The sequence below is a fragment of the Dendropsophus ebraccatus genome, chromosome 4, assembly GCF_027789765.1.
Source record: "Dendropsophus ebraccatus isolate aDenEbr1 chromosome 4, aDenEbr1.pat, whole genome shotgun sequence".
NCBI lineage: Eukaryota > Metazoa > Chordata > Amphibia > Anura > Hylidae > Dendropsophus > Dendropsophus ebraccatus.
Genome location: NC_091457.1, coordinates 117,913,016 through 117,929,817, shown reverse-complemented (window position 1 = coordinate 117,929,817; position 16,802 = coordinate 117,913,016). Strand labels below are relative to the sequence as shown.

At 43.3% G+C, this 16,802-nt stretch overlaps 1 protein-coding gene across 2 annotated transcripts in view; it reads left to right on the top strand.

Moving 5' to 3' along the window:
* The window catches only part of GXYLT2 (glucoside xylosyltransferase 2), a 44,813-nt gene that overhangs the window by 17,685 nt on the left and 10,326 nt on the right, over positions 1–16,802 (top strand). For both annotated transcript variants that reach the window (XM_069966867.1, XM_069966866.1), the window contains exons 2-4: positions 8,627–8,810; positions 10,087–10,218; positions 14,019–14,270. In XM_069966867.1, the coding sequence (XP_069822968.1) occupies positions 8,627–8,810; positions 10,087–10,218; positions 14,019–14,270 (568 nt within the window). The remainder of the gene's footprint in view (positions 1–8,626; positions 8,811–10,086; positions 10,219–14,018; positions 14,271–16,802) is intronic.

Genomic DNA, 16,802 nt, shown 5'->3' with positions numbered 1-16,802 from the left:
AGCACTCTCTGACTGGGAGAGAGGGGTTACAGCTATGAAGAGATTACCTCCACAGTCCTGTCTCCTGATGTGAGCCCCAGCCTGAAGTGTATGCTATGATTTGGAAGGTAAGGGAGACTTCCTGGGTCAGAGTACAGGGCTGTAGACTCCGCTATGCAGACCGTGCCCCTCACCCACTCCCCCTCCCACCCAGTACAGGGAGCTCTTAAACCAAAGCAATGCTCTTAAACCAAGTTTTGAAAAACTGTGCGCTCCTAAACCAAAACTCTCCTAAACCAAGTTACTCTTAAACCAAGGTACCACTGTATAGGTATTAGACATGTGAGGCAATAGAAACATAGAAGATTGTTGGCAGAAAAAGACCACCGGGTCCATCTAGTCTGCCCTTTTAGTATTTCCATTCTTATCTTAGGATAGATGAATGTTTATCCCAGGCGTGTTTAAATTCTGTTATTGTAGATTTACCAACCACATCTGCTGGAAGTTTATTCCAGGTATCTACTACTCTTTCAGTAAAATAATATGTTCTCCCCCCAACTAACATCTCACTGTGTCCTCTTGTTCTTGAGCTCAGTTTAAAATAAATAAATAAATAAATAAAAATAAAATCAAAAAATAAAAAACAAAACAAAAAAAAAACAGCTCTTTAAACAGTGCAGACTATAGTGTGTGAACCTAAACTGGAGGAGGAGAGCTGGATGTGTATACAGTGCCAAACATGAAACCTGTGAACCAGTCAAACCCAACAGCAGGCAGTGTATCTTGGAGCTCTCTCCTGTTTTCTCAGGGCAACCCGATCCCATACTTAGCAAGGAGTTCAACAATCTGGTAGAACTGACAGCTGCTTCCTTCTGATCAGAACCCAGATGTCCTGTCAATGTGCATGTTAAAGGGGTCTTATGAGATTCTTTATAGGAGTCTGTTTAAACAGCGCCACTCGTGTTAATAAGTATGTGTTCATTCCGTGTAATTTACCTGACCCATTTGTAAAATGGCCAGCTGATCGTATCATTTGTGCAGGTGTAAGGGGGCATCCACATGTTCCGTGCATGGAAGATGTGTCAGTACAGCAGCACAAAGTTTAAAACGGTTTGCTTTATTCCGGTCCATGGCATATCTTCAGTATTTACAGACCATAACCATGGAACTATATTTAATTGCCCCCTTAAGGGTACGTTCACACTTACCGCATCCGCAGCTGATTTTTTGCTGCAGATCCGCAGCAGATTTCATTTAAATAACTGAACACAGCATTAAATCTGCACCATCAAATCTGCTGCAGATCTACTGTGGATCCTGTATGTGTGAACACACCCTAAAAGGAGTTTTCCAGCGACAATCTTTTTCTTTCAAATCAATTGGTCTCAGAAAGTTATATAGATTTGTAATTAACTTCTATTTAAAAAATCTCAAGTCTTCCCATACTTATCAGCTGCTGTATGTCCTGCAGGAAGTGGTGTTTTCTTTTCAGTCTGACACAGTGCTCTCTGCTGACATTTCTGCCTGGACAGGAATTGTCAAGAGCAGGAAAGGTTTTCTATGAGGATTTGCTACTCCTCTGGACAGTTCCTGTCTTGGACAAAGGTGGCAGCAGAGAGCACTGTGTCAGACTGAAAAGAAAACAACATTACCTGCAGGACATACAGCAGCTAATAAGTAGGGCAAGACTTGAGAATTTTAAATAGAAGTAAATTACTAATCTATATAACTTTCTAAAACTAGTTGATTTGAAAGAAAATGATTTTTGCTGGAGTACCCCTTTAATGTGTGTGGGGATGTGTGGCTGACAAGGATGAAAGTGAAGGGCTGCATGAATCAGTTACTAAACAAGCACCTATCTACCAGATGATGACTTAATGACGTGTCAGCCTGTCTAAAAGGGTCCTAAGGTAGTGACATTTGAGCATAATGGGGGTTGGCAATCTCTATGTACTGGTCAGCAACCGCCATTCGGCCTGTAGATTGGGATAGTCTCCTAGCCCGGCCCTGATAGAACCATTATAATGAATGCTCCCCATTTGTGGTCAGGTGACTATTCACTATTATTGCTTTTTGAAGGTTCTTTGTAATGGCCCCTCCAGGTGGTATTGTGCCAGTGTCAGGGATTCTTAATTTTTCCGTAGAGGTAAATTATATCTGAGTGTAAATGTGCGGGATAAGAGGCTGCTCTGCACTTGGAGGGTTTTAAGACCGTTCATTTAATCCTTACTAATCTAAAAGATCTGAGAAGAACATAAGAGTTTCGGATTGTTCTTCCATTGTCATGTAAATGCCATAGAACTTTTTGTATTAACAAGAAATAGCTGTTACATGCACACAAAAGGCTCTGCGGGCCGGCTTTCTAGATGGCTAATCTGTCAGCGGAATGTGCTTTTATGTGCTTATATGCTTTCATAACGTTTTGTGTGGTTTTTTTTATTCCTAAGCCTTAAAGGGGTAGTGCGGCGCTAAGAAATTATTCACAGAATAACACACATTACAAAGTTGTACAACTTTGTAATGTATGTTATGTCTGTGAATCGCCTCCTTCCCCGTGTCCCACCACCCCCGCACATGTACCTGGAAGTGTTGGTACATTATACATTACCTGATCCGTGTCGCGCATGTCCGCTATCTTGTGCCAAACGTCATCTTCGGACAGACGGCCGAATCGCTGCCGCCGTCCCTGGTGCCGTCCCCCCTCTGCCGCGTCATAACTGTGCTCAGCCGTGATTGGCTGAGCACAGTTATGCTCAGCCAATCGCGGCTGAGCAGCTGATGACGCGGCCGCATCATCAGCCATGCAGCCGCGATTGGCTGAGCACAGTTATGCTCAGCCAATCGCGGCTGAGCAGCTGATGACTAGGGACTGTCGGAGCGGTTCGGCCGTCCGTCCAAAGATGACGTTTGGCACAAGATGGCGGACATGCGCGACACGGATCAGGTAATGTATAATGCACCAACACTTCCGGGTACACGGGCGAGGGTGGTGGGACACGGGAAGGGGGCGATTCACAGAAATAACATACATTACAAAGTTGTATAACTTTGTAATGTGTGTTATTCTGTGAATGATTTCTTAGCGCCGCACTACCCCTTTAAAGGGGCGTTAACCTAAAATCCAAACATATAAAAGTAGACAGTTACAATCTAAACTGCCAATATACAGTAGTTGACATATGTACAAAGTTGCATGTTGGTGTTATCAGAACTGAAGTTATGGGATAAAGTAGTGACATGGGCAATAGGGATTTCTCTTAACTGTGACCGTGATCCTACTGGAGATTATAGTCTGTTTTAGACCAACATCAATAGGATTGCATTCAACAGCCTGGCATATGGATGTGTTGAGTATATTGCTGTCTCTAGGACAAGCAGCACTTTAAAGGGGTTAGCCAGCGCTGCAAAAACATGGCCAATTTTTCTCCAAAGACAGCCCCACTCTTGTCTCCAGATTGGGTTGGGTTTTGCTGCTCAGTGCCATTGAAGTGAATGGAGCTTAATTGCAAACCTCACCTGAACTGGAGACAAGAGTCGTGTTGTCTCTGAAAGAAAGTGGCCGTGTTTTTGTAGCACTGGATAACCCCTTGAAAGTTCTATCTGGCATCACGTTTTCTATTAGGCAGTAGAGCCAAGTTGTTCTGTTCTTAGTAGAGATTGTAGCCCTGTTCACCTATTACAGTATTCTTGTTTCTGGGCAGTTTCGTCTTCTCCTTTGTTTCTGACTGTACCCCTGAGAGAGGTCACCATAGGAGGGACCCTTCTATATTTCATCCATTGCGCTTGTTACTTTCTAAACCAGCATAAAATCTACAGATGGTGTCCGCACTAGAGACTGATTTACAACCTCTAAGTGTGGAACTTGCTGTGAAGTTTGTAGTAGATTTTCATCACTCTTGAGTGATTCCAATAAATCCACTCTTCTTCTTACCATGCATACTGTATGAAGCAGTTCTCTAATATACCCTGTAGCCATGGTTATTGCAGTGTCATAGGTAGCATATAGACTGCTATATACAGCAACCAGTGTGCGGATAATGCCTTGCAGGACAGCATTTCCTGTTGCTCTATTATTAGATTCCACTGTTCGTAGGGATAGATCCAGATTATCACTTTTTTCCCCAGAAACCAATCCTTTTTTTCCAGAAACAGCGCCATGTTTGCCCATTGGCTATGTCTGGTACTGCAGAGAACTCTCATTCATGTGAAATGGTCTGAGCCACAATATCTGGACAACTTAAAGGGAGTTTCCCATTAAAGACACTTGTCTCTTATCTGCAGAATACAGGATGAGTGTCTCCTTTGTGGGGGTCAGACTGGGGTTCACAATTTTCTCATTTTGTGCTATTTCTCCTTTTAATTCTATGGACTAGACCAGGGATGGGGAACCTTTGGCATTCCAGCTGTTGCAGAACTACAATTCCCATCATGCCTGGAAAGCCAAAGGTTTAGCTTTGGCTGTCCAGGCATGATGGGAATTGTAGTTAAGCAACAGCTGGAGGGCCAAAGTTCCCTATCCCTGGACTAGACAAATATAGCTAAGTGCTGTACTGAATGGAGCTTTTCAATAACTTAGAGTTCGGACGTGCATTCTCCATTTAACACTGTGGGCCAAATAAGATAGAGGTGTACAATTACCTTACCTCATCTGTAAAGTTGAATAGGGTGATAGCCGTTCCAGCGGGGGACACAAGACCCTCCTATTTGGTTGGAGTCCCATTGGTTAAACACTTGTCACCTAACCTGTGGATATGTGGTAAGCGTCTTGCATGGACACTCCCTTTATCTGAGGATGTCCATGACATTTGGTCTCCTACAGTTCTAGTTCCAAACTTCTGTAGTTTTCCATACGCACCGCCATATGTTTTCTAGTACGAATGCCATTGGTATTTTGCTTGTGGTTGTCCTTTTTTAGTTATGGATGACAAAATACTTGAAGATAAAGTATATTATGTGTAAATCATGAATCCAGCAGCTGAGATTATGGGTTTTAACACGCAGCAGCTCCCTTTAATAATTCACGGTGTTACATTAAAAGCTGGAAGGTAAATACTAATTCACATAAATGAGTTCATTCAATATTTATGCCCCTCTGAAAGTAGAATTTAATTAAGACCTAAGCCTTCTCCAGTCTTATTGATACTCGCATTGCGTGATCATTGCACAGTAGTAACTCTTTTAAATCCAGCAGTAAAGCTATCATTGTGACATTTTATTCATGGATCTCGCTTGGTATTTCTCAGACTCTCATATTTATGTAAATTACACTTTGTAAAAGTAATAACTTTGTAAGCCAGTGTAATTCTGCTGTGCTCAACGCTGCCCCCTACTGAGTATTGCACTTTGTATGTCCTATAGAGCAGAGTAGAGAGCTTCTGGGTACAGAATCTGTAACAGGGCCCATAACTACCATGTGTCATATATGGTATGGGTCCTTGATGTAATTGCTAGGGCAAGGAAGTGACCGTTCCCCATAAACGTTATACTTTTGTTGGCTGTACCTGTCGCCCTTGGTGGGTTTGGCCACCAGTATAAGGTGTATGGGGCTCTCCAGAACGACTACCGACAGGTGATGTGGATGAGGATCAGACATAAAACAAAATTACCACCCCCTTGTTATCTAGCTTATTCTCATGGTCCCCTACCTGGGAGAATACCATTTAGACTATCCTAGTTGGCTTGCAGCCCTGGACTTTCCACTAAAGCCCTGTATCCTGGTTACTCCTGAAGACATGGTACCCTTTTGGGTGATATGCACAAAGCCCAAGGGGCTTGAAAGTAAGTACCACATCAGTACCTTGCACTATACTTTAACCTGTTTGTACAGTCTCACACGAGGCGCTGCTGCCCGGCTTTTTCCTCTTCTCTCCCTTCTTCTGAGAAAAATAAGTGGCAGCCAGAGCTTACCCCTTCCCATGGAGAACACATGAACACTTAGCCGTGCTGAATGTTTCTGTGTATGGGGAGGATAGGTACAGATTTGTAATACCACACACAACCTGAAGATAACTGTGGCATTGTTTTTGCAAGGAAGAAGGTGTGCTTTTTCCAATACCAGGTTTAAAAGGCTTATCCTGGATTGGAAAAAAAGCGGCTTTCTTCTATAAACAACGCCACCCCTGTCCTGAGAATAAAATATTAATATGGTCCCTGGGAGCAGATTTTAAGGGCCGCATATAGGATGACCTGTTTGCACAAACATCAATGGGGTCCACAGTATTTTCATTAAAGCTTCTAACTATAGAGAAGGGAGCCCCTTCCACCATTGTGTTAATCTTCAAGACTAGGCCGGAGTGGTGATACCTTCCTCACAGCTTTGTTTTTCAGTTGACCTCTTCCTGTTTGGAGCTAAAACCCTTCGCTAACTGATACAACAATAGCGTAGTAGTGAGCGTGTGCCAAGTTGAAGAGGAAGTTGTGCCTCTATTGTTGATCTTTGCAAATAAAAACATAGTATGTTGAAAGTTTTCAAGTCGAGAAAAAGATGTGTAGGAAACCGATGGGTCTTTAATGGGGTGTGGTGCTGCGTGGGTGCTTTGTAGGTATTGTGGACATAAGATCTGTGCATGATATTGGTGCGGTATGATGGCTCTGGAGGTACCAGAGTGGCCGTGCATACAGTGTGGAAATAATACTGACCTTTAAGGTGGCCATACACCTTTAAAGTGACTATATCACCAGGCCCAGGCTGAAGCACTGGAGGCGGGCCGATCTACCCTTAGTGGGAGGAAACCCTAGCCCCTCTATGATAGGGTTACATTGATTGTAATAGAGTCACGTCATGGAGGGGCTGGGGTTTCTTCCCACTGGGGGTGGGTTGGACCGCCTCCAGTGCTTCAGCCTGGGCCTGGTGGTACAGTCACTTTAATAACAGTCACCTCTCCCAGCCGCTGCCCATCCTCTGTACACTGGAACGTTCAGCGTTGCTGAGCCAACAAACTGCATAAGAGCTGTGGTTGTGGCTTATCTGTTCCAGGACAAAGGGGTCAGGTGATGGTCTGTTGGTAGACTGTTGGAAGAGCTCTATACATCTAAGGGCCCTATTATACAGAGCAATTATCTGACAAATCAGATATTGTCCCGTGTAATAGAGACAGCAATCAGCAAAGGAGCCAACCATCATAAACATGTTTTAAAATCATCCTCCCTCCCATACATCTCCCCATGTAATAGCAGATGCGTGGCCGACGACTGATTACAGCCAGGGCTGCACGGCCATCACTAACTATGTCTGTGCAGCCCTGCCGTGTAATAGGCTCAGTAAGGGAGATTGGCGCACGCTTACAGTGCGGGGTTGGGCCCTTAGGTTGATGGCCGAAAGTGATGCAAGAGGTAGGTACGGCCAACTGAAGTCTAAGCTGTATGGGGACCTTAAGGTTACACCAGGATGGTTACTTGTATTAAGCAACTTTAGCTGTATGGCTAAAATGAGCAAATGGGGCACTTGTGATAAATTACTAAAAGGTAACACTTAAAATTAGTATCAATATATAGATTGTTCACATCTCATAAGTTAACTCCTCAGTAGATATGTACTTATGGCAGCATGAGCCTAATATGTTGTAGTCTTAAAGGGTTCAATCCTTGCCTGTATCAATTGTAAAGGAGTAGTGAAAGTTTTCGATAGTAAAAAGTCTTTACTTCACACATAGGAAATGAATTATATAACGATTTGTGAATCGGTCCACAATGCAGTGGTGGCAATATCTCCCGTTCTACCGCTGTTTGTATGTCCATCCAAAGTGACAGGCCGAGTTTCATTAAAGGGGTTGGCCACTTTATAGTAAAATTGCTCAGTGTACAGTATGTCAGTGTACCTGTGTACCTCATAGAGCTAAAATCAGACTCCCTCCACCAGGCTGTACTGTCCTGCTCTGTGGAGGTCCTGTCCATAATATGGCTGACATGAGGGACCATGTGACCATGCCCCACCCCCCAGTGTCCTCCACTGGGCTTGTATATGCCTATGGTGGACACTGGGGGGCAGGGCCTGGTCACATGCTTCTCCATGTCGGACATCTTATTGACAGAAACACCACAGAGCAGGGCAGCCCAGCCTGGAGGAGAGAGTCTGATCTTAGCTCTATGGGGTACACAGGGAGCTGCTGTCAGTAAGGGCTGTGAGTACACTGACTGATACTATACACTGAGCAATTCTACTAGAAAGTTGCCAACCCCTTTAAATTATGCTGGGAGCAGTTATGTGTCTCACGTTCTGCCACTGTGTATATGATTGCTCAAAGTGGTCAGACAGATTTGCTTAAGATACGCTGCAAGTGGTTACAGCGTCTTGGACTCTGCTCGTTGTCGCTGGACACTGCTCGTGATCGTCTACAGACATCCTGTTTTCTCCTTAGTGTTGCTGGGGAGTCGGGAATCGGCCGTACAGCGACTTCAGTATGACAGTTGAATAGGTGAGAGCTGCAATACCAGATAAAGCCTGTGTAGGGCGCTGTAACTTGATGAAAGCATCCCTATAAAATTGTATTTTATAGGATCACTATGTGATAACCAATAAGTATGGCAATAAATGTCTAAAAAAAGAGACTGCCACATGACGGTTGCACTTTGGGTGTAGTGAAATTGCACCAAGACCCAGGTTTTGTATTCAGATTGGAATTATAATGTTTCCTCAATCTTTCCACAGAGTACCAGAACAAAAGCAAAAAACCTTGGTCCCCGAGGAGCGGATGCACCTGGCAGTGGTGGCTTGTGGAGATCGTGTAGAGGAGACTGTGACTATGGTGAAATCTGCCGTGCTCTTCAGTGTGAAAAAAATCACTTTCCACATATTTGCCGAGGACGCATTAAAACCTGAATTTGATCGAAAGGTAAGTGAATGGGACAATGTACAGTAGTGGTGTGAAACCACTGTGACTATACACCCTACCAGCAATACCATAACCGTATTGTAAGAGAGACATCCCAACAGAGCTAACACCCATATTAGTTACATGAGCAGCAGGTAAGGGAGCCGCAGGCCTTCAATATTTGACCTGCTTAAAGGGGTTATCCAGTGCTACAAGAACATGACCACTAACTTCCAGAAACAGCTCCACTCTTGTCTTCAGTTCGGGCGTAGTTTTGAAATGAATACAGCTTAATTGCAAACCACATCTGAACTGGAGACAAGAGTGGTGCTGTTTCTGGAAGAAAGTGGTCATGTTGTTGTAGCACTGGATAACCCCTTTAAGGCTATGTTCACACAACGTGATGATCTTTTGGCCGCAGGGTTCTGATGTGGGAGCATCAGCGCGCGCCTGCATCAGAACCTCCCACAGCACACAATGAAGCAAGCGGCCGGAGCCGCTCGCTTCATTGTGTTATCTGACAGGGTTTCCTACGGCCGCAATTCATTGAATTGTGGCCGCAGAAAACTGACATGTCAGTTATTTGCGGCCCCCTATGGGATCCCGGCCAGAGCGTATACGAAGTGTATACGCTCCGGCCGGGATCCCACAGAAGATAAGGCTATATCCACACTGCATAAAGTACGGCCGTCAATGCCAATGTACTTTTACGTAGTGTGAACATAGCCTAAGTGTAGAAGCCTCTATACAATGCAAATGGGCTACAGAGCTCAAAATCCGTCAAAGACTACAAGTTGGAAAGTGCCACTTTTGTCTATGTGGTTGTGTCTGGTACTGCAGCTCAGCCCTATCCACTTCATTCTAGCTATTGGTGGTTCCCAGCACGTTAGCAGCTTTGGAATTCTAGAGAACTGTCTTTATCCACCCACCTGCACACATTCTGACCTCTCAGTACCTGTCTATTTTGTGTCTTTTAGGCTTCCATTATATGGGGCAATTACTAGCCCATGTACACAAGGCCCATCGATCAGACCATGCTTATTAGTTGACTGATCATGTTTTATAGTGTGTTTTACGTAGACAGATTATCTGACAGATTTTTGAAGCCAAAGTCCTTTATGACCTGTTCTCTGTTTATAGTCTCATCCTGGCTTTGGCTTCAAAAATCTGGCTATGTAAACGTACCATTAGGGAACTAGCAATGCCAACCCTTCTCATGATTTCTATCAATTACAAGAAAGCTGAAATAATATTTATAATGATTAGTAGTAATAACAACTGTCCTCTTCTCGTACAGCTTAAAGAATGGCCACATCAACTATCCAAAAAGTTTGACTACAAAATATACCCAATTACTTTTTCTGTTGGAAATGCTCAGGAATGGAAAAAATTATTCAAGCCCTGTGCCGCTCAGAGACTCTTTCTTCCGGTAAGTTCTTTACGATTGGATTCAGATTTATTCATCTCCTCATTCTACATCTGGTCATCTCGGCTGGATTATGTGCAACTTTTACTTTCTCCCTCCAGCAGGGATTTTTTATGGCTTCTTAAGACGCTCCTGGCCAGCATATGTTTTCCTACTTCTGATCTTTTCACTGTGTGATTTGCTCTTTTGAAGACCCGGTCACAGGTTTAGTCATCCTGCCAGGAAAGCAGAGTGTGCCACGGCATAGAATACTGATTCTGATGCCCGTATTCTTCCTCTAGTAAAATTAGCCAATCTGCTAGAAGAGGAAAGGGTGTCCCCGTGAGAGAGACAAGGGAGGAACAATGGGACCATTTAAAGGGTTGTGATGAATGAACAAGGTTGGGCTGGCCTTTGAAAGGTGCACTACATTTCAATGGCGCCTTTATGGGAAACTGTTGTTTTGCTTAAAGGGACAGTAACCCTAAAAATGAGATGAACAGAAAGCAAAGACTTTTATACAGTGATTATTCCACAAGATAGTCTTCAAATTTAGAAAATAAACTTATAGTAATGAATATTCGCTTAAGACTGACTGAAGGATGGGCCTTAGTAAAAGGGAATTGGCTTTTACTAGTTTCCAAATTGCAGTGAGCCTGTTTCCTGCGGTGAGACAGGGAGTATGATTTCCTAAACTCCCCAACCCTTACTGATCAAAACTTTTGGCATGTCTGTGATAGGTCAAAAAATTGACTGTGATAGTATGCAGTAAACTCTTTGGCGCCTCCTAATGGTGACTGCAATTTTACATTTTATGTCTATACAAGAGACTGTTTTAGAGAAAACACAGCTTTGACCATTATAAGGATACGTTAAGATAGTAATCTACATAGTGTTTAGAACTTTTTTAGATCAGTGTTCAGACATAGATCTAGCAGAACTACAGTGGGGATGTCACTTCCCAGTTCTTTGTTTTTACAGATGTCTTGGTTAAGTAAGATTGTGTCCATAGGAACAAATGCTGTTTGATTTCATTATTCAGTGTTATATGTATATTATTTCACAGTTTAATCCCCTGATGGAAGGAAACACTCCAGACCCCGTAGCGCCAGAGCTGTGTGTGACTTTAGGGGGGATGGGGTGGGGAGTTAGCTGGAGCACCTGTTCTTTTAGTTTGACTAAAACATCCTGGCATTTGGAATCCAATGTACTTCTTAAGCAATGAGCTCAATTTAGTCTTCCTTCATTGCATACTTGCATTTTACCTTATACTGGCAGGACTGGATTCTTATGGCATGGGAGGACCCCACGTTTTTACTGTATGTGCCACCACCACCACCATGTTGTCCACGCTTTGTGGGCAAAATTGCATTTAGTTGAGCTTTACTCATTCCCAAGTTATCTCCATAAGAAATATGAAAGCCTCAATAACAGACTGGAGCTAATAGTCACTGTAGATGTGATGTGACTTTAGGCACGTGTACACATACAAATACTGCTCACACATACTAGTGCCAAAGCTCTTGAGTCCCAGTTACCAGTGTCCAGTGATATGGCAGGTCTGCATACTCCTATTTGTATATAGGTCATGTTTATAAACATGTTTATAGGACCTGAGGTCACTCCTTTCTGAACCCACCAGAAAATCCAGTACTAAATATGTTTCAATCTAGCCAGATATCCCTCTGGGAAGGGCTCAACCATGGGGTAGCTCCTGTAGGGAAACCACCATTCTAAGTGTCCCTATAAGTCAATGTAATGACAAGGGAAAAACCAAGGCCAGGCATCCATCCACATACAGCTGTTTTGGGGTGTTGCCCCTCATCGGCATGGAGCAGGATTCTGGCTAGGTGGGAGCAGTGCCTAGTAGCGACATACGGGAAACAGATCACTGATCTCAGGGAGACAAGCCAAAGATAATACTGTCAGCTGCCGCTAAAGCGCTCAATACAGTAAAATCTTAGGTGCATTGCTCCCTGGTTTTGATAGTTTCCCTACAAGAGCCATCCCTTGGCTGGGCCCTTTCTGGAGGGCTATCTGGCTAGTCCTGTGTTTTGAGACTGTTTAGACATGAGCGAACCTCAAGTGGCTAAAGGAGTTGGATGAAGCCCTAGGGATTCCTGGAAAACATGAATACAGACTATGGCCTATGTATCCAAATTTTTCAGGCAGCCTTAGAGCTGCATCCAACTTCCTCAGCCACTGGTAATCAAATGCAGAGCGTTCAGGTTTCAAACTTGTGTGCTTGAGGTTCGCTCATTTCTAATTACAATAAATGAGGGTCTCTGAGGTCTGACCCCTACTTATCTAGCAGTTATCACTTGAATATCCGTGGATAAGTGATAACTCTTTTACTGAAATATCCCTTTACGTACCACTGAATCTAGGTTTAATTTTTTTAGTTTGAAGTGCACAAAGTACCATTGATATCTCACTGTAAAAATACAATTTAAAAAGCTTTAGGTGAAAAAAGTACCAGCTACGAATTACAAATGAAATTGCTTAGCCTTAAATGACCTCTTGAGTAGGATGTAGGGAGTGCTTCCATGCTTTGGGGTGTATTAAATGTTAAGTATTCATCTCTCATCCTGGGATTGCTGGGTGAGATTATATCTTGTGGCGAGTTACAGATAATTACCAAGCGCGTTGAAGTGATTCACTGTGCGCAGCAGCTGTTAGGTTGAGTGCACGGAGGTTAATTACAGTGTTTTCCCCAGTGATATTGCACCCTTTTATCTACCTTCATTGTAAGGTACAGAAGTGTGTTACCAGTTCTCACTTCTCCCCTCGCTAAATAGCAAGGAGCTAACGCGCTTCGGCAACAATTTAATTTGGGACTCCTGGTATTTAATTATCATTGTCACCTTTACTGATGATAATTGTTACTTGGTGAAGTTGTACGCTGCCTGTATCACTGCTCGGGTCATTGATGGGGAATCATTTGGATGGATTATGGTCGCTACCTATTATCACTTATTTTGTTGTGTTCTGCATGTAATTTTGTGAATGTTGAGACATCTTTACAGGTAATATTGAGGGGAAGGGGGGGCATGACTAATCTCCTTATGGTCTCTTATTGTTAGAATGGCTTCTAAGAGAACAAGCTTTCTGGTTTCCAGTAGTGAAAATTTCTTTAATTGACCTGTGATAATAATGTGACATTTCACAAAACCAGAAGAGATTTAATAAATGTTTTATCAAAAAAATTATCTGTTTTTTAAATAAGTATTTCCACTAGGGTAGCTATGCCCTATATGCATGCTTCTTCTCCATTCAGAGAGGAAAGTTGCATTCAGCCCACATTGGCAGTTCTGTAGAGAATGAATGGGATGGTGGGGGTGACCAGCAGCTCCGTTTAGCTGGGATTTTGGGGTTCTTTGATCCATACTCGTGTGTGGATGGCCCCAGCAGGTGGACCCCTGCAGTCTCTTGCTGTGTGGGATGGGATTGGAAAACCCCCATAAAGGTAATATCTAATCAGAAAATTATCTATTGTTTAAATCAAACAATACAGAGACAGGTGACACCAGGAGATAGATACTGTAGCACCAGTTAGTTTAAGACAATAGCAGCTCCCTGTGGAATGCCTCTCCAAAGGTCACAGCAGGCACAGTATTGTTTATCATCTGAAAGGGGACAGGTCCTGTCTATTGGTGTCTATGTCCATGGGGATTGCTGTAAAGCATGTCATTAAATGCTGTTGGGCATCAGATGGGCGTGAACTTAATTTTAGTAAGGGGGGTCAATATAAGGTGACGGATGTGACATTTCCCTGCAGCTAGGGTTACTGGTGTTAAAATCTTTTGCTTTGCTTTTGTGGAAAGATGATACTGCAGGACGTGGACTCCTTGCTGTACGTAGACACAGACGTTCTTTTCTTGAGGCCTCTGGATGACATCTGGGCCTTCCTCAAGCACTTCAATGACACCCAGCTGGCAGCAATGGCTCCCGAACACGAGGTACCCAAGATTGGCTGGTACAGTCGCTTTGCCCGGCACCCATTCTACGGCACGACAGGTGTCAACTCTGGGGTCATGCTGATGAATCTGACACGTATCAGGAAGCAGCAGTTCAAGGTAAAAGGGGTTAATAACTCCTGACTACAGAGAAAATAAATCAGATCCCGCAATATCGCTTGATGATTTGCTGGATAAAATTTATCTGGATGGATGAGTGAGCTTAATGTGCCCGACGTAGAGGGGAAGAGAATCTGTGACATATTAATAGTCTGTACAGCAGGAGGGGGAAGACGCTTCTTCAAGGGAATTAAGATAATGGAATGAAATTTGTCATACGAGGACTGTTCATAAAAAAAAAATATCCTCAATATTAGAAAGTCTCCTTGACTCCCTCAGAGCACAGCCTTAAAGGGACATGATTGACTTATTACATTTTCTTCCTATACATTTATAGTCCATTTTTGCAATAATAATGTATGGCACAGAACATTTGTTTAGTAACATTTTTTATACACAGGCCACAGACTTCCCAAGGAGATGTATTGTCATTTACCTGGTCTCCATTACAGAAAGCAGCGCCACAGCCAAAAGCTGCCCAAACACATTAAATTTAGTCAAACCCATCAATTTTGGCAGCGTTGGCCAACCATTTTGTGCATATGGACTCTAACAGCAGATGTTTGGGAGAAGAGAATGATTGGGCATGTTTAAGTTCAATATGCCCAGTTAAGTTCTTTGGGAGATAAGCCACCTCTTCAGGGTAGGAAGGATTATATTCTCATCTCTCACCACCCACATAGCTCAGAGGAGCTGTCCTTTGTGTAAATGTTTGTGTACCTTTTACTATATGCCAACAGTGCTGCAGTATAGAGTAATCTCCACCCCATTTAGCTTGTCAGGAGCAGTCAGTGCTTGGTATAACCCATTCATTGTTGTGCTGCTGCTGTTTCCTTCCTTTCTGCTCCCCCTGCAAAGCCAGTGCATTGGTAACCTCCTTCTTTTTTCACATGCCATCTAGAGCAGTGTACTGTATAAACCATCCCCCAGCACAGTGTATTGCACTGTGTCATAGCATGGTGATGAGGAGTATGCGCTGTGCTGTGAATGGGCAGAGAAGTAAGGAAAAGGAAGAACCTGCATGTGTACTACTGGCTAATGGTCCAGCCCTATGCCTGAAGCTCTCATGGGCTCAGTAACATCTATGAGACAAATTTATCATGTCACAACAAAACTATGCACGTTATTAAAAATCTTTGCTTTGATCTCCTTCTATTTCTTATACTCTAGCACTGGTGGAAGGAGAAGGAGGGATAGACAAAGGGTAAACTATACGAATGTCTTCACCTGGTGAAGATGGCCAAAAGTCATAATTTTTTGTGCAAACCGATTTTTCCAAAATGTAGCAAATTTTTGCCGACTTGCAGTGTGCTCACCTAGTAGGCGGGGCTTGCTGAGGGGGTGTGGCTTCACACACAACATTTACTACAACTTATGCCTACCAGCAGGCAGATATCAATACAGGTCTGATCTGATGTAGACTTCTAAGGCTGCCACTGGTTTTGTGGTCCCTTCATTGTAAATTCCTCCTAATATGTATTGCTCCCAAGCCTGGGAGGGCCCCAAGGTCCTCCGGTCTTATATGCAGTGATCAATGCTCTATATCTTTATAGTTGTCCGTCCTGTTAAGATTCCGCAATGGGCTTAGGAGCTTCATATTAAAGGCAGAAAAATCACGATAAATCCCATAAGTAGCCATTTTCAACCCTGCATCCCCCTAACGGCTCTTTGATAGGTTGGTTCCCATCAGTGTCAAAATAAAGAGCTTTGTAAGTGCTGCCGCAATAAAACAGGTACACAGGAGCTGCGGATGAGACTAGAGGGCTGATAAATTGCCAACATTCTACCGTAAATCAAACCAATCTCCGCTCTAAGTCACTCACTCAGTGCTACATTGTGACAGCCGTGTTACGGATCAGTGGGGTCCTCTCTCAAGGTGAACTGCAATGTTCACGTCCTTACTGATCTGAAACATGGATGTCAGCGGAGAACAATGGGGAGATCTACAGCGCCGATTCTACTCTGGCCCTGGTTATTTACTGCAGTGCACAGGATGATAGTTTAGTGGATGTGCAGGGCCTGTGCGAAGATAACAGTGTAAATAAATCACTAAATCACACCGTGCCACCCTGGCGCAGGAAATTACAGCGAAACCGTCATGGAATTTAATGGGTTTTTAATTGCAGATATTTATGACCTCTTTAAATGTAACAATACATAACCATTTATATCCCTGTGCAATTAAAGGCATCTTTAATAAAAATTACTATATAATGAACAGCTTTGCAAGTTTTTAATATATGTTGTCTCAACTCTTTGAAAGGTCTTTGCTTGCCCATCATTGAAAAGAAACCTTTCTGTTTATATTGACAGGCTGAAAACTCCCCGATTGTATCCAAGGTGCTGGGCTAGTTACATGAAGTGTCCTGCAGGAAGTGGTGTATTCTTTTCAGAGTGACACAGAGCTCTCTGCTGCCACCTCTGTCCATGACGGGAACTGTCCAGAGCAGGAGAGGTTTTCTGTTTCAATCTTTTCTATGGGGATTTGCTAACTGTTCTGGACAGTTCCTGTCACAGACAGAGGTGGCAGCA